General features: G+C 40.1%; 1 protein-coding gene across 1 annotated transcript in view; it reads right to left on the bottom strand.

Moving 5' to 3' along the window:
• Nucleotides 1–17,362, bottom strand: part of MAOA (monoamine oxidase A) — a 74,764-nt gene extending 57,402 nt beyond the window's left edge. The window contains exon 1 of the mRNA XM_032258544.1: nucleotides 16,776–17,362. Within this exon, the coding sequence (XP_032114435.1) occupies nucleotides 16,776–16,848 (73 nt within the window). The 5' untranslated portion in view covers nucleotides 16,849–17,362. The remainder of the gene's footprint in view (nucleotides 1–16,775) is intronic.
• Nucleotides 17,363–24,910: the final 7,548 nt, after the last annotated feature.

Here is a 24,910-nt window from a genome sequence, read left to right as displayed (position 1 = left end):
ATGCTGTTAGGAAAATATTTTTGAATGCTTAGTAAGTCAAAGTACAGGCAAACACTTACAGCTCAGAAATCTTTTGTAATATAATAACTGTGGCTATCTGCTAATTTGAATGGAAAAACCTAAAGATTATTCCTACTTTAAGGTGTAAATCTTGGATTACAATTAACTCTTTTTTGTACTTGTCTGTCACTCACTATGCATTCTACCCTCCCTTCATCACTACAAAATTCAATGATCAGTTATAGAAAAAAAATGATATCTTAATTGTCAACCCTACAGACTAGTTTAAGGGCTTTTGACCTAATCTTTCGAAATATTTATTGAGGAGTTTTTTTTGTAAATGGGATAAAATTATTAGAAAAGATTCTTAAGTCCAAAGGCAAGTCATCAAATAAAATGTGGCTACTATAAAAATAGCTTTTGTAATCAAATATTGTTTTCACATTTTATTAGGAAAAGAAAGAAAATCTCATCTTAAATCTTTTATTTCATCTTGTTCCAAAGTAATATAAACTACTAAGCAAAAAATAAAAAGCATTATGCATTACAGCTCTCCCTTTCATTTTCCATCATTTAATGACCACATGGAATCTAGTGATAAGAAGCCTGTTTCTCACCACTCCCTACCTGCATGATAAGGGAAGGGTTTGATACAGGTATGCCAGTAAATGATTAACAACCAGTCCAGTGGTGGGGAGGAGGGACCTGTTTCACAGCATTTAGATTTCCATGCTGTATATGCACTCTCACCATGGGTTTCAAACTAGTGTGATTTCAGGCTACTAACATTATTGTCTATGAAATCAGCAAGTGTTTATGATATTCATTGGGATGTAGGAGATGTGAGGCCACCTTGGTAAAGGACCACTGGGCCAAACTCTCAAGTATCCTAATGTCAAAAGTTTGTGATTCTCTCACCCATGTTTTTGAGAGAAGAGGGTTAAGTGAACACTAGCAAAATCTACCATCTCCTATACTCAGAGCTCTCCCTCTCCCAAACCATGGCAAACAGAGCTCATTAGGAAGAAAAAAGCCCAAAACTCCTGAGCATCATGTGGTTTTCTCTGAGAGTAGAGAGGTCTCAGAAACTACATTCACAAAGAGTTTCTTTTTTTTTTTTTTTTTTTTTTTTTTTTTTTTGAGACGGAGTTTCAGTCATGTTACCCAGGCTGGAGTGCAATGGCGCGATCTCGGCTCACCGCAACCTCCGCCTCCTGGGTTCAGGCAATTCTCCTGCCTCAGCCTCCTGGGTAGCTGGGATTACAGGCACACACCACCATGCCCAGCTAATTTTTTGTATTTTTAGTAGAGACGGGGTTTCACCATGTTGACCAGGATGGTCTTGATCTCTTGACCTCGTGATCCACCCGCCTCGGCCTCCCAAAGTGCTGGGATTACAGGCTTGAGCCACCGCGCCCGGCCACAAAGAGTTTCTTAAGGCCTTATTGTATGGACAAGGAGATATGATAGATTTCAAAATGCAAAAACCTGAAAACAGGAAGATAGCAGATCATAGCACAGCAGATTTTTAATTAGTTTACATTAAGTATTCTAAATAGGGATGATGAGTTTAAAACAATACAATTATTCTCCAAATTTCTCTCTCCTCAATCATGTGCAACTTACAGAAACCAAAATAAAATAGGTTAATGGATTTATCAGAGAGGTTAAAAAAAAAAAAAGCTAGTGGGCTAAAAGCACACGTTGTTTGAGAGAGTTCAAGACAGTGTGGGTCCTGGTTATTAGATCAAGAGAGCCTGGGTGAGATGTATGCAGCCAGCAGTGGTGTTACCATGGCAACTTCAAACCAAGCTCCAGGTTCTTAAAGCAACTGCCCATAGAAACTGTGTTCCCACCAATTCTGCAATGCTTCCAACAACCCAATATGGCTGCTGTCCCCAGAGAACTGTTATAGGAGACGATTTTACCCACCTAACATACCTTGGGAGTTAATTTATGCAATGAAGCCTTTGAGGAAATGATCCCTTTGCTTCCTGGGGCATAATCTCAGGCATACTGTCACTTTGGAACCTAGCTTCCACGTTTAGCCCTATCGTCTTCACCTCTCCAAGGACCATTTGCTTTACCTTATTTCTTCAAGCATATTCACATTATTCTATCACAGAAAAGCAAGAAATTCCTCAATTTGACTCATGCAACCCTTTCCAATTCCTATGTGATTTCTTTCTACAACACATGATCAGGTGTCTCCATTTCCTAACCAGAATAAACCTGGAAATGTAATGTACTCCTCATGAAAAATGCCCAGTGGCCCCACTGCCAATGCAGACAATTAATACAGTCATCTGTCACACTCTGTCCCTGCTACCCTGATTTATTTTTCTTCTTAGTACACATTACTACCTGGCACTACACACACACACACACATACACACACACACACACACACACACACACACACACACACTCTTTTTGTATGTTATTTAATTAAGCCCCTATACAAATAGGGTCTTTGCTCATTTTTGCTTATTGCTATATCTCCAGAGCTTAGCATAGCACCCAGCATGCAGTGCACACTCAGGATATATTTGTTGAAATAATTTATTAATGAATGGAGTTTATAAAACTTCAGAGATTGCAATTCAAAACCCCTCACAAATTCAATGGTATAAATGCCTACTGAAGGCATTCACAGTTTAAAAACAAACAAAACAAAACAAAATTCCCATAATGAATTGGCCAAACAAAATATTCCTGGGGCAGGCTCTAGATCGATTCTCCTAGTATTATGTGGAAGAGCTCCTGCTATAGAGCTAGGGTATTTTGCAATCACATTTTGTTATTTATTGTGTAATAATCTTAAGAAAGTTTCCTCAGCCTGTTACCACAGGTATAAAACAGAGATAATAATCATTCTGCCCTGGTGGCTAATGTGAAGACTAAACAAGGTAACATGTATTACTTACTCAGCCAAGTGACTGATGCCTGGTAAATGTCCCATTAGTGTGAGCTATCATCATCACCGTTATCCTTAAGGTCACTGATGACCTCCTTTTTTCCTAAGGCTCATGGTTTTGTCTCAATCCTTAAATTCCTTTATGCTATGGTTGGTATTGTTAATGATGTATTTCTCTAAATCAGCATTTCCCAAAGGGTGATGTGTGGAAAAGTACTTCCTTAAGGATGTATACGCAATTTCTCAACATTGTTCAATAAAACAAACACATTATCAAGTTCATTGTGTTCCAGATTACAATAAAGGTCAAGAAAAGGTACTATGGAGGTCCTTAAGCCAGCTTTCCTGGAGTGATTTAAGAGAGTTTCCAGAGATTTTGGAGTGATTGGCTTGAACACTATGCTTAATGGTGAAACAACAGTAGCATTAAAATGAGAAACAAGGTAGAAATGCCACCATTACCAATTTTATTTAACATTATTGGGCAAGTAGTAGTCAATGCCATTAGATAAGGATGAAATGAGGCACAAAAATTAGAGGAGAGAGAAAATTAGCATAGTGGATACATAGATGAAACTTAACCTGGAAAATTGATGAGAAGGAATGAATAAATGAAAGAAAGAAAAAGAAAAAGAGAAATCAAGGAATAAAGTGTCTAATTTTAAAATTACTGTTTTTTTTTTTTTTGAGACAGAGTCTTGCTGTCACCCAGGCTGGAGTGCAGTGGTGCAATCTCAGCTCACTGCAACCTCTACCTCCTGGGTTTAAGCAATTCTCCTGTCTCAGCCTCCCAAGGAGCTGGGATTACAGGTGCACGTCACCATGCCTGGCTAATTTTTTTTTTTTTTTTGTATTATTAGTAGAGATGGAGTTTCACCATGTTGGCCAGACTGGTCTTAAACTCCTGGCCTCGTGGATCCACCCGCCTGGGCCTCTCAAAGTGCTGGGATTACAGCTGTGAGCCACCGTGCCCAGCCAAAATTAATATTTAAAAATAAATACCTACCTTATATACAATGAGTTAGAAAATATGATGGAAAAAAATAAGCTCACTTCTTAGAGCATCATGAACCCAACAAGAACTCTGAAGAATCCACTTGAAAAATATCTTCAAAATCACCAAAAGGCACAATAGAAGATTTGAACAGAAAAAAACTAGTTTTTATTTTTGGATGAAAGGAAACAGTATTATAAAGACTTTAATTCCTCCAGATAAATCTATAAATGTAATGAAATCTCAATTAAAATATTAATAAATATTTCTTTATATTAGAGAGCCTTATTCTAAACTTCACATGGAAAAATAGCATGGCCAGCTTGCCAGGAAATTCCTGAAAAAGCATTATAACCAGTTCAACTTTTCATTAAAATGTATGACAAAGCTACAGTAAAAAGAGTTGTGCTGGTATAAGATTAGAGAGACAGAGCAATAAGAGTATGTGGTCTAGAAATAGCCTAAAAAATACAAATCAGTAGGTAAATCCTGGTTTAGTAAATAAATTGTGTTGGGACATCTGATTTGGGGGAATTAAAAAAGTAAAACAGAATATCTCTCTAACTCTTTACTCAGAATAAACTCAGAAGAAATATTTAAATGCAAAACATAAAAACCTTAAAAAACCAGAATAAAGTAGGGCAGATTTTTCTAAAATAATATTCTTTGAATAAAGAATGTTTTATCTGCAAGACACAAAACCCAAGAGCCATAAAAAAAGAAAATATTTGCAATATTCAACAAAGAATTCATTTCTTCAAAATATAAAAAGTTCTCCCAAATCAATAAGAAGAATGACCAGACACACTTTAAAATAGATTTTTTAAATGTGAACATAAAGTTTTACAGAAGAAATGTAAATGGCTTTCAATGAAAAGGTGTTTAATCTCACTCATAATTGGAGAAATATAAAAATGAGGTACCATTTTGGCTTACCGGATTGAAGAATGAAAATAGTTAAAACACAGTATTGGCATGGATGCAGAAAAACAGACTCTGTCTTACACTGTTGGTGGCAAAGTAAAGTGATTCAACCTTGTTGTCATTAGCTATCAAAACTTTAAATGCACCTCCCTTTGATCCAGCAATTACAACCCTAGTAAACTCTCTTATATGTAAACTTACATATGTGCTCCAAGAGCTACATACAATGATGTGGTAGAGGCATTCTTTCAAATACTATACAACTATTAAAAAGGATGAAAGTTCTTTGAAATACACAAGGTGAAATAAGCAGAGTTGAGATTCCTTGTATATAGTATGGGCCCATTATAGAATAATAAAAAATGTATATACTTCATACTTGCACAGTAAATATCTGAAAGGATATATAATACACTATCATAGCAGTTTTTTTGGGGGTATACTGCTTGAGGTTGAAGTGGAATGAGGAGTCATCTTTCAATATACACTCACTTGAATATACTGAACATACATGTTTCCTATAGAACACCACTGTGTTTGCAAAGAGAAAACTACCACACACAACATTAAGAGTTTTTTTCTGCATCAAATTATTTTCCCTTTAAAGAGTTTCAAATACAGTGAACAGATATATGAAATGTAGGCTGTCTTCATGAGAAGCATCTAAGGCATGAATAACAATGGAATCTTTCTGCAAGTACATATACTTACACCTTCACAAGTATCATAAACCTAGATAAATTCATTCCTTCATCTATTCACCCATCAAATAATATTACACTCTTACTAGGTCCCAGGCATCATCCTAGGTGCTGTGACACAGGTGAATATAACTAAGTCCTCATGAAGCTTACATTTTCATGGGGAAGAAAGACAAACAAAGACAAATATTAAGTGGTTATGAACTATTAAGGAACTATTAAGTGCTATGAAGATAAACAACGCAGAGTAAGGAGAGAGTGCACCATGGAGGTGGGGAGTGCTCTTTTACACAGGGTCATCAGTGAATGCATCTGAGAGGTGACATTAAAGCAGAGATCTTAATGAAGTAAGGACGTGAGCCATGGAAGTATCTGAGAAAGACAGGAAAAAGGCTGATGGGCTCAAAGAAGAACAATAGGGCTGGCACAGCCAAAAGGAAATTAGTGAGGAGAAGATGAGACTGGAAAAGTAAGAAGAGACTAAGTGACAGAGTGCCTTGTAGACCACAGCAAGCCTCTGGGTTTTGGTCTAAGTATGGTGGGGGCTACTGGAGGTTTATAAGTAGGGGAGTGATTCATCTTATTTTAACTTTTTAAAAGATCATCCTGGTTTCTGTGAGGAAAGCAGACTGTAGTGGGGCAAAAGAGGAAGGAAGTACAGAGATTAGAAAAGAGGCATCCCTAGGATGGAGCCTGGATGTTGCGGTGCCCAAATGCTTGTTACAATGAATAGAAGAACCACATACTAAGAAAACAAAACCATGCTTATGTGGATGAGGGCAACAGGGAAGTTTCTAATGCCACCTAGATTATTACATCTATCTCAAACAACTAAAAAAACATTGACAAAACATTGACAAGGATAGGGTGCCATGTCATTTTAACCTTTATGTCTAAGTAAGTTAATTCTCTATTATTCAGTGAAGTGGTCTCTGGCCAACAGAATTCTTACATAACTGCACATTTGGACTCTTGGACTGAAGACTCCAAAGACTATAAAAAGTATAGTCAAACATCAACTGGCCAAGAGATCATGGTGGCTTGGACAAAGGCAAAAGACTACAATGGCTTGGGTGGGGATAACTGTGATTGCAGTTGTGGGAAGCAGTGAGATACAGAACATATTTTGAGGCTACAGCCAATAGGATTTGCTGCTGGAATGGATGTGGTATATGACAAAAGAGAGGAACCAAGAATGGCTCCAAGCTTTTTAACCTGAGCAACTGGTTAAATGGTGGTACCATTTACTAAGTTGGAAACAGCCAGGGAAAGAAGAGTTATGGGGAAATATCAAGTGTCTTGTTTTAGATGCATTAAGCTTGAGATGCCTACATGAGCTAAATGTGTGTTGCCAAAGAGCAGAAATGTGTTACACATCTTTGCAACCCTAGGATGGAGCCTGCACATTGCAGTGCCCAAATACTTGTGTCAATGAACGGAAGAATCACATACTGAGAAAACAAAACCATGCTTATGTGGATGAGGGCAACAGAGAAATTTCTAATGCTACCTAGATTATTTTTATCTCAAGCAACTAAGAAACTTTGACAAGGATAGGGTGTCATGCCATTTTAACCTTTATGCCTAAGTAGGTCAGCAGATTCTAAATACTGCTAGCACATTTTCTGATCTTTGAACCAGCATTGTGCTTTTTGGCAAAAGACAACAGAGAATATCAGTGTATACACAAACTTGCCCTTGATACATAAAACCATTCCTATCTATCTAATCTATACCTATGCCCATCTGTATTTTGTACTTCCTTTCAGATATGTAATTCTCTGCTTTTGGAAAGACCAAATTTTCTAATCCCTTTGATAGGCTAAAAAAGATAGGGCTGTCTCAAGTAATAAACAGATGAAAGCTAACAATTAACTTCAATTTGCCCTGAATTCAACAGACTGGTTGTCTAGACAGTCCTAATTTATTTGATTATTGTTCAGCATTCATCTTCACTTTAGATAAAAACATCTCATCCAAGTTAGGGAATGCAATTACCCCTTAATTCATTATTCATCCCATTCTTTTATTGAAACTTAAAATACACCAGGGACACTCCATATTCCTGTCCTTGGATTCTGCACACCATGATGGGATGTAGTTTAAAGCAGTGGTTCCCTAAATGTTTTATGGAACACGAGTCCTCAAGAAAGATGCTCTGGGGAAAAGTATCAATGTTCATGAAAGTTGAGACACCATATACTGTTTCTCCTTCTGGGAAATTCCTGGTGCACATTGGCATATGGTCCTGAGAAGTCCTGCAGTAAAAAGATCCACTTAACTCAGCATTTATCCACCCTCTGCTTTTTAAAAAAAATGTATACCTGAAAACACACTTTAGGAAAGCTTGTTTCATCTCTTATAAGATTGATTGTTCCAATAGTATAATAAACTCCCGAAGGAAAGGTCCTAAGTGAACAAATGCCTAGAGCACAAGCTGAGCATGTCAGAGCAAGGTTTTAGTGTAGCTATGGTGTATACTTTGATGCCTGTCTAGTCATTTCTCTTTATTCCTGAAAGTGACATCTTTCTTCAACTTTGATATTCTTCATCACCTAGGAATGTGTACAGAGTACACTGCATGATACATTAAGTTAATTCTCTATTATTCTGTGAAGTGGTCTCTGGCCAACAGAATTCTTACATAACTGCACATTTGGACTCTTGGACTGAACGCTCCAAGGACAATGAAAAGTAAAGTCATCAACTTATATTGCCTCATCTGCAACTCATACGCCCAAAGCAGAAAAGCAGAGAGCAAAACCCACAAATATTACTCAAGTCATATAGTGGTGTACAATTGACAAATATTTACTTAATGAATGAACAGATACATACAAGCAAGAAAATGATCTTCAACTTAGGCTACAGCTCCCAGCTAACTCATTTAATCTAGAAACAGTCACTTTAAAGGTCATCTTCATTACATTTCAGAATTTACCCAAAATCTATGACACTTCTGTCAAGTATTTCCTCCATGAAATCCTTTCCTTGTCACTTCCTCCAGGTAGAATTGATTCCTCCCTCCTCTGCGCTGACATTGAACCTCTGAACCAATTTCAAGTATGAAGAGCATTTCAGGCTCATCGCTGTAACCCCTGTGACATAGAGGTTACATAGAGTCTATGCCTCACGCAAGTCACTGAATAGACGATAGGCTAACGATACTTTAAACAATCTTTGAAAACTACTAAAAGAAATCATCTCAACCACCACAGCCTTCCGTTTCCTTCACTAATGTTTTCTCTCAAATTCTTTCTTTTTGAAACATGTCAAGCTCACTTCTGTAGTTACTATGGACCTAATGTAGGAAATGTAGGTGCTTTCATTTCCAGCCTGAATGTGTTCACTCTTTTCATCATGGTCTCTTCAGAAATTCATTACCAGTAACTGTCTAAAGATGTAATGAATCCTCTGAAACATTTTTCACCACTTTCATGAAGTCTTAGTATCAGCTAAAAATAATTACACTACTGGGACAGTGACACAGAAGAGGCTTCCAGAACACTGGCGTGGTGCAAGGGAGAAAAACATCTATGCATAAAAACATCTATGCATTTTTTGCGAAAAAGCCCAATAGCTTTCATCAGATTTTTGAAGAGACATTCGGTCCAAAAGGTCAAGAATCACTGATCTAAACTATCCCAACAATCTCTACATATCCTAAATGCACTAGGAATGAACTTTCCAAAAAGGAAATAGATTTGTCATATGAAAGTCATTTTACTTAATAGGGTGTCCCATATTTTTAAATGTAAATGTTCAGAAAGCAATAACATTCCCTGTGATACCTTATAATATATAAACTACTGTCAAGCAACAGTCACTATATAAGTTTTAGAGTATCAACCTCCAAAGTAAAGCAATAATAAAGTTTACTGCAGATCTATGGATGAGCTGACAAAGCAAGACCAGTGAGGTGAGGAATAAAAAGAGCACTGTCCTGGAAGTCAGTATTTTAGGCATCTATGGACAAGCTATACAGCTAAGAATTTTGTAGGATTTGGTAATTCACTTGACCCCTCTGAGCCTCTGTTTCAATCCCTTTGGGCTCTTACAGGTCACCATTCTATGACCCTTGGACATGGTTAATATATAATTACTTCAACTCTTAAAGCTATCATCTGTTTTTTATGTTCTCAACACTCTTACCTAATCAGTCAATTAAATATTGTTAATGAGTGTGCTTTGTTTACTTTGGCCTAGCAAAAACTACAAAAGCGTTTTTAAAGTCTCAGAGAAGCCACAAGGAAAGTGTGAATGAGCACCTGTGGAGAGACCCAGGCCCTGATTTAAGTTTGTGAAGAATGTCTGTATGAGAGATAATGCAAACTCTTCCCAGAATCAAGCATGGAAGAAAAAAACTGTTGAGGAGGGTCCAAGAAAGAAAGTTAAAAAGACAATCTTTATGAAATTGACTAATTACTAAGAATTCCTACCAGAAGATATATCACGTATAATGTAATCCAAATTCTTGGATGACAAAACCACAGTTCAAAGACTTTAAACTTCCCCAATACACAATCATAGATGGCAACATAACAAGAAATAGATTGTCTGAAGGAAAATAGAAATTGCTGGTAAAAATATAAAATATTTGTCATTATAAAGGAGGACAAACAGTCCCAAAAATCAATTTGTCTTAAATGCTCACAACATTTAGAAACTGTTTTGCTTTAAATTTTGAAGTTCTAACTACTCAAAATTAAAATGAAAAAAAAAAAAAAACAACTATCATTATGAAATCGATCCATCTCATACATACAAGTATATTCCTTAACAAGTATTTATTAGGTGTCTATATTTTATTTATTTATAAGAAGGAGTCCTGCTCTTGTCATCCAGGCTGGAGTGCAATGGCGTGATTTCTGCTCACTACAACCTCTACCTCCTGGGTTCAAGCAATTCTCCTGCCTCAGCCTCCCAAGTAGCTGGGATTACAGGTGTCCACCACCATGCCTGGCTAATTTTTGTATTTTTAGTAGAGACAGGGTTCCACCATGTTGACCAGGCTGGTCTCCTGACTTAAGGTGATCCACCCACCTTGGCCTCCCAAAGTGCTGGGATTACAGGCATGAGCCACTGCACCTGGCTGGGTGTCTATATTTTCTAAATCACAGGGTTGGGGAACGTATATGTAATATAAAACTACAATACAACCTTACTCTTTCTGAGTACACCTGAATGCAAATACCGCAAGATTTTTCATAGGTTAAAATATTTCTATGCCACAACTGCAAAAAGATTGTGACCCAATATTCACTAATAATGACTTTCTATGTTTCTTTTTCTCCTTTATTGGTATCTGTAATGTATGGAATTATGCTATACTTAGATCTATTGTTAAATACATTTTTCTCAATAGCTGAGGATTATGTAACAATTCAAATCAATTAGTATTGACTAAATGCTAAAATTTTCCATTAAATGACAGATAAATCCAAAACCTCCTTGAACCACGAAGATTAAAAAAAAAATCAGAACACAAATAAATGTAATTCTTGTATTCTTTGTTCAGCATAAAAAGAGTTTATGAAGTAAAAACATCCTAGTTTATTTTTCAGAAAAATAAAATATAAAATAGGGGCAGAGAAGCATCCTAAAAGCCACAAAATTAATGCTCAGCCCACACTGAACCTCAGTCTATTTGAATAACTAAGGCACCAAAAATAAGCACCATTTCTTAAATGGAGGCTTTTCTTAATCACTGCAAAACCACACAGTACGTGCTGCCAAGTTCTGGGTTTAAATGCCTTAAATGTGTCCTAGCAGAATAATTTTTACGGGTGATATATTTTGGCAAAAAGGGAAATTGTGGTATGTTGTGGACTCAATCATCGGAATGCTGAACATCAGTCATTTTTTCTTGCAAAATGGCTTTTCTGTCTGTCAGATGATAAGAAGGATTCAATTCCTGCTGGTTTTATACAGCACTGAATTCTGGGCAGCTAGTGTTCTTAATTCTTTTAGCAGAGCTCAGCTCATGGACAAAAATGCAGAAGAGTTCTGTTGCTTAAACATTATTTGGACACGAAAAGGTCTTTCTACATGACGCTTGGAATTTAATTGCAAAAAAATAAAATGAAGAAACACTTGATTCACCCAGGACAATCCAGTGTTATGACTAAGGCATCTTCACTGTGCACTCGCTAACCATTCACAGTTCACACAGGAACAAAAATCATGGGTAGACATGGCACATGGGGGTCATCTCAATAGCTACCAGGATCACATCTCTAGAGGCATAGGAAACAACTATTTTCATTCCCACTCTCCATTGGGAAATTGAGCACTGCTCATGCGTGGCTTACAACCTCATGACTGTATCTGTGCTCCTCTAGTCTCTCCTGTATGGTATGTGTTTTTTCCATCCTCTTATCTAAACCTGTTAAAATTCTACTTATCTCTCAAGATCCCTGCACTTTGTTCATATTCAGAACATTAATATTTATCTCACTGCATTGATATTTATCTCACTATATTCATATCAATTATTATCTCACTGTATTCATGTTAATTATTCACCCACTTGATTACTTCTTCAAGAAGATAGGAGTACTTTATGTGCAGGGATACTACTTACTCATCTTTATATACCTCTTTCTTTCCCCATGATCTGGTCACTGATTAGCATATGTATGGGTAGAGGCTCCTGACATGCTTTAACAAGACAGAGCTACCTCTACTCATAATGCTAATGCGTTGAAAGCTACAGCCATCTGGCCCTAATCACTAGCAAGGTGCTGTCAAGAAGATTAAAATCTTAGGTGATTGGACTAGATTGCCTTTTAAAGCCCCTTTGACCCAAAGACTCAAATTCCAAACAGACTCATGAAAGAAGTATACATTGTGCCCTGCGGGTAGGCTTTTTTCTCATTTCCTTTTCTTCTCTCCCTAAAGAGAGCCATTTCAGAAATTCTCAGTTGAGGACAGATTTTAAATTCTTCTACCACTGTTTTTCTGTCATTTATTTTATCTGTGGTAGCTCATGAGTAAGAACTAGCACCTGAATTCAGTGGACTGAGCCATTATCCTTAAAATCAAATCATGAAATAAGAGATAGAAAATAAGGGTAAATTGTTTGTTAAGTACAGATTACAAGCTCTACAAGAGGAGAGAAAAATCAATGGGAGCCAGAGTAATCAAGGAAAGGATCTTCAACCAAGTATTGCAGGATAGATAGAATATAAATGTAAGAGAGAAGCACTGCCATGTTAATTAAGAAAGATAAAAGCAGAAAGGGCATGAAGGGACAAAATAAACGTAGTGTAGCCCGAGGACATGAGGCAGTGAGACTAAAGCTCAAACCCATGTTGGAAAATAGTAGGAAATGCTACTTGTCCAACAAAGTGGGACAAATAATTGGAGGCATGATGGGGGGCGGGGTAGGGAGGTGTCTGAGAGGCTGCTAATAGGAGAGCATTGAAGGCCCTGAACAGAGGTGCAAGGTGATGAAATAAGTGTTTAAGAAAAATCAAGTCTGGGAGAACACTGCAAGTAAGATGAACATAATGGGAGAGCCATTATTGTAAAGGGTGGCCACTGGGAAGGGGGTCATAACCAGGTAGCTTCAGGGGTCAAGAGCTTTTGCAACAACATTGATGGAACTGGAGGCCATTAGCTTAAGTGAAACAACTCAGAAAGTCAAATACTATATGTTCTGACTTGTAAGTGAGAGGTAAATAATGTGCACACACAGACATAGAAGTATGGAATAATAGACATTGGTGACTGGAGGGGTGTGTGGGCAGGAGGAAGGTGGATGATGAGAAACTACCTAATGGGTACAATGTACATTATGCACCTTATGAATACACCAAAAGTCCAGATTTCACCACTACACAGTCTATCCATGTAACAAAATTGCAGTTGTATCCCTTACATTTATACAAATACAATAAAAAGAGTATGTCCTGATGATGGGGGGAGAGAAGTCATCATAGAGAAAGGCGAGGAGAGATTGCCCCAAAGGGGAGTGAGAAGGATCTGCTAAAAGGGTGCAGAAGATGAAAGATAACATTGTGTAAAAAATTATGGAAGGGATGGTGTGCTAAGAACAGAGTCAAGGAACTGAGGAAAAGCTGGATTGGCTACCACAGTATCTTTGGTACATGTTAAATCTGTATTCAAGCATGAAATACCCAGGAGCAGATAAGCTATGGGACAGGAATTCAGAGAAAGAAGAGGATTTAAATTAGAGACTTGAGAGCTTTCTACAGATAAGAGACAGCTGAAGTCCTAGAATGAGAAAGAGAGGGAGAGAGTCCCTAAGAGCCTCAAAGTGATGGACAGTGGAACCTTTGAAAACCAGATGTTTGCAAGAATATGAGCACAATGAAAAGGATAGAAAAGCAGCAATCAGTGCAGGATAAAAATTCAAGATCCAATAGCATCACAGTAAACATGAAAGGAGTTTTAAAAAGGAATGGGTGATAGATGATGAATGATGGTTAAGGACCATTTTAAAGACATCACTAGACCAACAAATCAGCAGGGCTATTTCCCCTCTCAACTACCAACATACTATACAGAATTATTTGATAGTTAGGCAGGAAAAGAGGTTGTGGCTATAAGACACAGTCTATTTTGTGTTTTATAATGACAAATAAGGAGACACATCAAGATTCTGCCATTCTCTGTGCAGAGAGAGTAATTGAAAAATAATGTTGTAAATACGGATCAATTTTGAGTAATGTCACTTAGAATATGTACTCTTCTGGGGTGTATATAATAGAAGTAACACTGCTGATGCTACAGATTGGCAATGTATTATGAATATGTGGGTAACCTATCAAAGTGTGCAAGTCCTAACAAAAGTTATAAAGAACATCTAAAGGCATATAAAACTGCCACAGGGACTATTAAGTAATTCATGGGATATTGCCAGGCACAGACAAAGATGGTTTGTTTCTGAATTCACAAGAATGCTTGGGAAGTGATATTTCTTACCTGCTCAGGAAACACTCAGTTTATGTCCAGGATATAACAAGAGCCACACTTGCAACTACTTTCATTTTAGCTGTGAACCATCTGGGAAGGTAACACAGGTAAAAAACAATGCTTCTGATCAGTCTGCATATTAAAATCACTCAGATCTGACTGATGGAGATGACATTAGAGGAAGCCAAGTGCTTTTTCCAGTGCCACTGAAACTGGCCTCTGGAATAGGGGTGTGAACTACTGTGCAAGAAATGCCCTCTACTTCCCCCAAACAAAAATAAAGGAATAATTAATAGTGACCATGGACAGATTCAGGTTTTGTGGGTCCTAAAACTTATATAATTTGGGTACCCTCTCTAAGAAATAAGAAAGTAAAATTGCAAATACAGGACTGAGTATGAAACTGGTTATTTATTTAGAATGAGAACCAGAAGAGACCTACAATTATAAGACCATAAAACATAAAGGTTATCAGCTACATGGTAAATTCACCTCTGCTAATGACCAAGTATTAAGCATAAAGTACTGCATAGAAAGGGAGGAAGAGCAGGTAATAAGGAAGAGGAAAAAAAAATGTCCCTTAAGGAATTCTGGAGACTGAATAAGAAAAAAGACTAAGAATAAAACCCCAGAAAGAACTCTGAATTGCAGAATACAGATGGTATAGAGATGGGAGAGAACCCAGAAGCCCTAGTCAATGTATATAACACATTGTCATCATATTTATTTTCCAGCGATTTACAACCATATTGCTTTTAGAAGCCTTGCCTAGTGGGACCAGATTTTGGGAAACACCAGGCCACTTCACTGCAGGTACTCAACAAGTGTTTGCTGAATGAATGAATAAGTAAATGCATGAAGAGAAACAAGGGAAATACTCCTTTTTCTTACTCTCCACCGGGAGCTGCTTTCCTCTGATGCTCCAATATACATGCATGTTTTTCTTGGCACTGGCTGGAATTGTCAAAGCAACAGTTCATGCCAATCTCTTCTCTTGTTCTGTTCAGGATAAACATGTGACTGTTTTTCCTGAACAGGCCAAGTCAAAAGCTATCTCTACCGAACATTAACTTGTAAGCATGTTCAGAGTCTCCTCAAAAGGATTATATATAAAATGGCTACTGTGGGGTCACTCTACTTACTGCCTCCCATCATCTTTCTCTTTCTGAATCAGATCCTGCAGGGATATCTCAGAAATTATTAACACCTAGTGGGGGGAGGATAGGTCAGTGTGGGATTCTAGCCAGGGCTGAAAGGCAACAAAATTCCTACATTTCAAACATTTCACCAATGATGGTAACATAAGTGACAATTTATATATCAATCATGATGAGGCTTCCAGGAAGATATTGAAAAGCCTCATGCACCACTCACTTGGTTAGCTACAAATCCAACCCAGGACCAGGGAAACCCTGGCCCACCAACTGGCTCATCAGAAGACAAGATTTAGGTGGTGGGAGCTCTTAGTGAAAGGAGGAAGGAGGATATAACAGGGCACTCAGCCCCTGCTTCATAAAGGGATTCTCTTTGGACAATAAATGCCCTACACCTTCCTGCAGGTTCATATATATATACATACACACACACACACACACACACACACACACACACACACAGGAATAGTTTAAAAGCTTATCCCCTTCCCCTCTTTTTTTTTTTTTAACCTTTTCCTAAAGAAGTCTGCCTTCTTCCTCTTCACCTACTAAATTTTCTACTTAAAATAGAGAAGAGCAAGACTGGAATAACACTACTGCTACCTCAATACTACAGAAATCTGTATCCTGATGTTCTGTTTGGGGCAAAGGATATGAAATCAGTGAGGCAAAGCAGTCACCTCAGTAATTAGGACTGCAGGTCTTAAATAGGAGAATATCTTTCAGCCACTTCCAAGCTATGTAATTCGACCTCAAGAGTTATTGAAACTCCCCAGATCTGTTTCTTGGTTTTATAAAACGGGAATGAATTTAGTTCCCACCTCTCGGAACTGTTGAGGACTGAGAAAATCCATGTAAAGTGTTAAATATAACTGCACAGCAAAAGCTAATTAAATATTAGTACATGGTAACTAGTACAGGGTAAATTTAATAGTAGTAGTAAAATTATTGTGTCTGCCTCCCCCAGTCACACCACCAGCAAAACGGGCACAACCCCCACTCCCACCTCGCAAGATATGGGGCCAAGCCACGGATACACTACACTCTCGCATGCACGAGAGACCCCCAAACGCCACAGCGCTACTGCAGCTTCCCCACCCCTGACTGCCAGCGCCCCCCAAACCATCGCTACAGTCCACACTGACCTGAAATGCCACCTCCGATCACGACCACGTCGAACATGTGGCCCGCTACACTCGCCTTCTCTTGGCTAGTCATGCTTCCGTTGATACTGTCCTGGGTCGTAGGCACAGGAGTGGGGACCGCAAAGGGTGGAAAGGACCCTTCTACCAACTCCCCCGGGGAGCCCGGGGGCGGAGCCGATCCTTCTTTTGATATCCGGGGGTAGCCGGGCACTGAGGGCGGGGCGAACCCTTTTGCTGATACTCTGGGAGCGCCCAGGGGCGGAGCTGATCTTTCAGCTGATGCCCGGCGGGAGCTGGGCACTGTGAGCGGGGCGGACCCTTGTACTGATGTTCGGCGAGAGTTATTAGGTTTAGAAGGTCCTTGGGTCAGCAGTTGGAAAGGATTGTTGGAGGCAGGAGGATCTTGTATTGAGCCCCGCGGAGTGTCGGGCACCGAGGGTGGTGGAGACAACAGGCTTGATACTCGGGAGGTGTTAAGGGGTGCAGAAGGTGCTCGTGGCGTTACTCGGGAAATGTTATTGGGTAGGGGCGGTCCTGGTACCAAAACCCAGGGGAAGCTGGGCGCTGTGGATGTAACAGATCCCTGTACTGACACTTGGGGGGTGTTATTGGGTGTAGGTGCTTGAAATGACACTTGCGAAAGGTCGCTGGGTGTGGGAGGTACCTGCACAAATATCCAGGGGTAGCCGGGCACTGAGGTCAGGGTGTAACCCGTGGGCAGGGCTGGCCCTTCCACCGAATCCCGGGGGGTGCTGAGCACAGATGAAAAGGCCGAGCCTTGTAGTGGCTCTAAAGACCAGTCTACGGACGGGGTAGGTCTTGTTACTGATACCCGGGGAATGCCGTCGTTGTGGCTGGAGGTTGTGGCGGCCCCATCGGAGGAGTTGGAGCGGGTGGTGGACTCCGGGATCCGCCTGCCCAAAATGTAAGCGCTGAAACCTGCCAAGCTACTCTTGGAGTCGGAGTCAGTACTAAGGTTACTTGTGGTGTTGATTTGAGAGGGTATGCTGGTGCTCCAGGAGGCGGCCTCGGCCGTTGAGGACATGCTCCACTGGGAACTACCTGAAGGATTGGAGACGGTCCGCCATTCCGAACGGATGCTCCATTCGGACGGGTTGTACGAGGTGTAGTCAAAGCTGGAGGCCGGGTTCGGGACCTGGGCAGTTGCGCCCCTGGCTTCAGGAGGACCCTCCGCCTCGCGCCCGCTCCCGGCGTCGATGCCAGTGCCGGTGCCGGTCCCGGTGTCAGCGGCGGTGCCGGCGCCGGTCCCGGTCCCGGTGCCAGTGGCGGTGCCGGTGCCGGTGCCGGTGCCAGTGGCGGTGCCGGTGCCGGTCCCGGTCCCGGTGCCAGTGGCGGTGCCGGTGCCGGTGCCGCCGGGAGAGGAGGCTGAGTAGTTTGTGTTCATGATTCAAGTTCTTTGTAGCACTTTGGACGCTAGCGGCGGCGTTCCTCTCACCGCAGCCCTTCTCCACAGTCAGGCTGCTGCCGGTATGCACTCTTGGCGGCCAGTCCCGGGCGCCCGGCCCAGTCGGGGGCGGGGAGATGTGGTTCTAGCCCGGCCGGGCCCCGCCTTCCCGGTCTGCCTGCCGGCTGGCGCTAACAACCCAACCACTGGGCGTGGCCGGGCGATACCACTGCATGGGGGAGTCGCCGTGAGCTGGCGAGAGTTGGGAAGTGGATGTAGGTGTAACCGTGTCGGGTCTCAACTTAGTGCTTTCATTCTTTGGCTTTAACTAAAAGCTAACTGGCCACGAGTGAACTTAAGGAAGCAGATATTTGAAGGAGGCGGAGCTGGGCAGGATCGCAGGGTCACAGGGTGCTGCCCGACTTGGTCTGGCCCTTTTGTGACGTCATCAAGGGCCGGCTGAGGTCTGCGCAGCCTCGAGCCCTCACTAGGTTGAGGGCGGGGCGGGGAGGAGTGGGACGGGGGGCGGGGCGAGGGCGGGGGGCGGGGCGAGGGCGGGGCGATGGCGGGGGGCGGGGCGAAAAGCGAAGGTCAAAGGGATGGCTAAGGTGCAGAAACAAATGAAATAAGAAAACATGTGTTTCCCCGTGCTACTGAAAAGAGTGCTATTTAGTGCATATATTTTACTATATATATAGTATATATATATAGTATATATAGTGCAGCCAGCCTTCTGTTTGCTAGTTTTATCCCTTTCTTAACTTCTCACTTTCTCTTATCCTGAATTTGTCATCAAAAGCTGAATTTGTCATCACTGGAACTCTCAAAAATAGGTGAAATAGTGACATAAATTTAGAGAAAGTGATGAGAACTCGAGGAAGCTAATGATGTCTACTCCCACCTATAAACATTTCTCCTGCTGCCCTTCGCTCCATTCTGCATCAAACATCTTGTCGAATAAACTGTAATGAAATATGGATTTAGTCTTTTCTTCATCCTGTTTTAATAGTTTTTACTTCCTAGAAAAGGACTTGAGACTTATGACTAAATTGAAATCATTTTTATCTTGGTAGACTTTGAGCATAGAGAGAAGAAATACTAGATATAAGTAAATCAGCTTTTCCTAATATGATTCTGCCCACCTTTCTCCTTATTCTCATAGTTTTCATTTATTTTCATTCAGATACTTGATTTCACACTACGTACTAGGTACAGGACACAGTACTGGGGATTCGCAGGCAACACAAGACAGAGACCATCATCGAACACACAGTCCAGCAGAGGAGCTAACAGAGGACATAGACAACCTGTTTATGTGGTGTGTAAATACAAACTTAGACAAATGTTATATTAGAAAGATCCACAGTGATAAGAAAGTGTTAGGGTGTTCTGACCCCAGGGCTGGAGATGAACTTTGAGAGAGGAAGTATAAAAATGTTTCAGAAAGAAGAAGCAATGTGTGCAAAGGCCCTGTGGTAGAAAAAAAGCATAGTTCATTAGGGCAACTAAAAGTTAGTCAGTGGAGCTAGGGCAAGGGGAGAAGTATGGGAGACAGGGCTGCTGAGGCCGACTGGGCCAGGGTAGCATCCTTGGCCTCTAACCTAAGAGCAACAAAAGCCAATGCAAGACTTTAAGCAAGTGGCAATATACCGAGATTGCAACTTGGAGAGGTCTGTCTGCCTGCTGTGTGCATAATTGGACAAGAGTAGATAGGTACAGGGAGACCAAAGTTAGAAATTTTTTAAAGAAAGCGGTAGAAGTGTCTTAGACTGAGGTAGGTGGTGGCAGTGGAGCTGGGGATATCTTAGAGACATTTACATATAAGGTTCACAGGACTTGGTCGTAGCTAGGATTTGGAAGACCATGAGCATGTTTTTGGACATGATGAGTTTCAAGTGCCTTTGAGACATCCAAATGAACGTTTTAGAGCAGGCAATTGAGACTCGAAGCAAGAGTTTGGCTGGAGATTAAAATGGGGAAGTCTTATTAAATAAAGGATGGAAATCAATGAGAAGAAATATGGGTATTTTCTCTTTTCATTTTATTTGCATTGTATGAAAACAATACAAGTTCATTTTAAATAACTAAAGGAATAACTGTGAAACATCCCATAAGTATTATTTCCTCCCTGTGAGACCTTGGGCAGGTTGCTTGACTTCTCTATGCTTGTCCCAACCATAGAATCATAGAATCCTATAAGTTGTTGAATCAGTCAGGGTTCTAGCAGTGTTGAGAAATGCTGAGAGTATGATTGCTGAGAAATGCTGAATGTATGATAAAATATATTGTTTGCTAAGAGAAACGATGGCAAGGAAAACCTAGCCACCCCCCACCAAGTGGAAAACTACTTGGGACATTCTAAAGTGGCAAGACAGTAAATGTATATCATACACCAGTATAAACAATTCTTTAAGCATGGGACATGTGACCCTGCCCCCATGGCTTCCTCATGGAGAATACGTTTTAGTTTGTCTGTGATCAATGATAAGCAGGCACCAGCTGCCTACCTAGTTTATTTTTGTTCTATGAGAAAATATCAAACATCTGTTTGCTAATAAGCATCACCTCTTCAGAGAGAATAACTATGTACATCAGCGTCTGCTTGAGGCCTTTAGCCCAGAATGCTGTCAGCCCTCTGAGGCTCTCAGCTTGGGAGGCTATTGGCCCCCTGGATAGTCCCACTTTGTTGTTCTGTCTGGGTGTCTGCTTCTTAATGCCCTCAGTGCCACCTGGGTGGGGGTCGCTACGGCCGAGCTGGTCTTGGTACAGCAGGAAACAGCAAACTCAAATTGAGTAATTTCAAGAGCGTGTCAACTATTTTCAAAGATGTAGGCAAGATGGAGAAAAGCTGTAAGGAATTGTGCAGTACCCTAGGTTGGTAACAGCAAGAAGTATCACTCTGAACAGGTAGGGGGAGAGAGCAGTCATCAGAACTTTAGTGACAACATTGTTTGGAAAGGGCTGCCTGACACAAGGTGTGGTCTTTAGTTCAGGGAGACAGCCAATCCACAGGAAACCCACAGGGAGGAAGCTGGGAGAATAAATACCTAATCTCCCCCCCTCGAGTCTCATGCTGATCGTCTGCATAGATCTAATCCAACCAGAAGCTAGAAAGCAAGGGAGACTCTGTTGATGCAGTCCATACAGGTGTCAGACAAACTAGCAAGTGCCAAGAAGCCATGTTTGCTCATTTCTGCTTGCCAGCATAATTTCACAAAGCCCCTGACTCTATGAAGATGTGCATCTCACCAGAGGATGCTTCGAAGACATAACAGGATAGAGCACACGGCCCCCCATATCTCTTGTCTGAGTCACTATATTCCTTAAAAGATAAATGACCCTAGTCCTTGCCTTTCCCTACACATAACGTAACGTCTGATGGGGTTAGTGATTATGCTTCCATAGTCTATAGCCAGATGTACTCTTACACCCAAATCTACATGTGATTCTGCTTCAATGTAACTTCTGAGCAGATTTGATTTAATTTTGCATGTACTGAACTCCCATGCTTGTCTATAAGCAATGGGCTGAAATACTGTGCCAGAGCAGTCTGATGGAACTGCTCCTGGACTATAAACCTTGGTCTGTAGTCTCCAGTAAGACTTCTGAATAAAACTAACTTTAATTCTTTAAAAGCTCGATCTGTTTTTCCTTAGTTGACACAGGTCAGCCTTCAGGGGCCAGAACAGAGTAGAGAAGTGTGGTGGTGGCACCCGGAGAAGCAAAGTGAAGATACCTAGCACAGCTGAAGTGAGGGTTAAATGAGCAAATGCATTAAAACATTTAGGGTAGTACCAGACATGTAATAATTACTCAATACATATTCATACTTTAATTTTTTAGACTACATTATATATTCATGCCATATATATATATATATATATATTCACTCTTTGTGTTCAGTTGCCTACTCTAGTCTACTTAATCATTATCCTCTCACATTAAGCATTTAGTACTTTCCAGTTTTTAATATAATACATAATATGGAGACGAACATTTTGTGCATAAAATATTGTATGTGCTTTTTAGAATTTCCTTGAGATAGAGTCCTAAAACAGGATTATGAGGTAAAAAACTAGGAGCATTTTTAAGCTCTTTGATTGAAGTTACCAAATTACTTCCCCAAAAGATTATACAAATGTATACTTCATCAGTAATGCCTAAGAATGGCTTTTTACTATACCCATTCCAACAATAAACAAGTTAGCTTTTAACCTTTCTTAACTTGAAAGGCAAAAAAGTTAGCATGGCTTTGCTACTTAAATGAGCATTTCTTTGCTTACTTGTGAAATACATCTTTCAAAAATGTATCAGCCATTTCCATCTCTTCTGTTGTGAATGATCACTTTGTGCCTTTTTGTAGTTGATTTCTGAAAGTGCTTTATAAAAGATAGTAACTAAACCCCTTGCTTGCTTTTTTTCACTGAAGATAGTTTATTCCAGTTTACATTTTAATGTTGTTTATGACATTTTAGATATGCATAACATTCAAATGTATGTGCTTATATCTCTTCTTTAGTGATTTCTTTCATTGCTTTTCAGCTTGGAAGGGCTTTGTCTTTCAAAGATCTGAAGAACAAAATGTGTTTTGTTTTATAATAGTTTTTTGATGGTTTGATATTTTAAATTATTTTTTTCTTTTTTTTTTGAGATGGAGTCTTGCTCTGTCACCCAGCCTGGAGTGCAGTGGCGTGATCTTGGCTCACTGCAACTTCTGCCTCCCAGGTTCAAGAGATTCTCCTGCCTCAGCCACCCGAGTAGCTGTGACTATAAGCCTGCACTACCACACATGAGTAATTTTTATATTTTTAGTAGAGACAGGTTTTACCAAGTTGACCAGGCTGATCGCGAGCTCCTGACCTCAAGTGATCTGCCTGCCTCAGCCTCCCGAAGTGCTAGGATTACAAACATGAGCCACCATGCCCAGCCTGATATTTTTAAATTTAATTATTTAATCCTAATCTACTGGTATGTATTTTGCTATGTGCTATAAGGTGAGGACCTAAATGAATTCTCTGCTCCCCCACCAAATAGCTAACCAATAATAAGAAAACTGTCTGTCAAAAAATCCTTCCATTCTCCACTGATTAGTTTTACCTCATGTAACATAAATAGTGATATGCTTTTGAGCTGTCTCTTCAGTTATATTGACCTGCTTATTCTTGCCACATTACCATCAATGCTACATTGACTTACGTATTGTTGCCTTATTAGATTTTATCAGATAGAAAGATTAGTGCCTTCCCAATAGGTTTTTAAACAAATTTTTGAAATATTCTTACATAGTCCTTCCATTAATATATTTTTCTATATTGAAATAAATTTCAAAATCATTTCATCAATGAAATGACTGGTTAATTTAATTGTGATGATATTTCTTAGACATCAATTTGAGAAATTTATATTTGGCAGCCCTAACCTCTTTTTTTTTTTTTTATCTTTTTTTTTTTGAGACGGAGTTTCACTCTTGTTACCCAGGCTAGAGTGCAATGGCGCGATCTCGGCTCACCGCAACCTCCGCCTCCCGGGTTCAGGCAATTCTTCTGCCTCAACCTCCTCAGTAGCTGGGATTACAGGCATGCGCCACCATGCCCAGCTAATGTTTTTGTATTTTTAGTAGAGACGGGGTTTCACCATGTTGACCAGGATGGTCTCGATCTCTTGACCTCGTGATCCACCCACCTCGGCCTCCCAAAGTGCTGGGATTACAGGCTTGAGCCACCACGCCCGGCCAACCTCTTTTAACATAAGTCTTCATTTACAGAATACTCTTGAGAAATTGTTTCATTTATCCCAGAAACTAAACAATTTTGTGAGGATAGTATGAGTCCATGTATGTGTCTGTGTGTGTCTATTTGCGTGTGTGAAGTATCATAAATCTTTTCAATCTGTAGATTTTTAATTTGGGGTTTTTGTGCATTCCTAGGAAAGGACAGTTTTTCTCTATGAAAAGTTGATTATATCTGTCTTCAGTGTTTGGTTTCTCCCTGGGAAACACCTATAGTTATCTTGTTGGATCACCTTTCTGTGTCCTTTATTATTGTTGTCATCTCTGCCCTTTCCCTCTGAATTCTGAGAGCTAATCAAATTTATCTTTCATATTATTTAATTTTCTTAAGTTCTAATTCTATTTGTACTGCTTCTAATGCAGATTTTAACTGTCATTTCATTTTATTTTGTTTTTTACTTTACGTTCTCATTTCAGCCAATTCAGTTTTCATTTATGCCATGTATATCTCAATACATTTTCTCCTTATGATTTCCTCACTGTTTCACAGAAACCTAGTTCATGCATTTTCTGGGACAACGTCGACTGTTTTTGAGAATGCTCTTCTTTGTTTTGTTTTGAGATGGCGTCTCGCTCTGTTACCCAGGCTGGAGTGCAGTGGCCAGATTCTAGCACGCTGTAACCTTGAACTCCTGGGTTCAAGGGATCGTCTCACATCAGCCTCCCGAGTAGCTGGGGCTATAAGTACACACCACCCAACCTGGTTATTTTTAAATTTTTCTGTGGAGACGGAGGGTCTTAACTTTGTTGCCCAGGCTGTTCTTGAACTCCTGGTCTCAAGCAGCCCTTTTACCTCTACCTCTCCATGTGCTGGGATTACAGGTGTGAACCGCTGCCCCAGGCCAAAAAGGTCAATCTCTGTCTAGAGACACGTATGACATTCTCATACATTGCTGGCTCAAGTGCAAATGGTACAACCTCTGATGATGAGGAATTTGATAA

The sequence above is a fragment of the Sapajus apella genome, unplaced genomic scaffold (genome assembly GCF_009761245.1).
Source record: "Sapajus apella isolate SASKATOON/1434 unplaced genomic scaffold, GSC_monkey_1.0 scaffold103, whole genome shotgun sequence".
In the NCBI taxonomy this organism is placed as follows: domain Eukaryota; kingdom Metazoa; phylum Chordata; class Mammalia; order Primates; family Cebidae; genus Sapajus; species Sapajus apella.
This window is presented reverse-complemented; position numbering and strand designations above follow the sequence as displayed.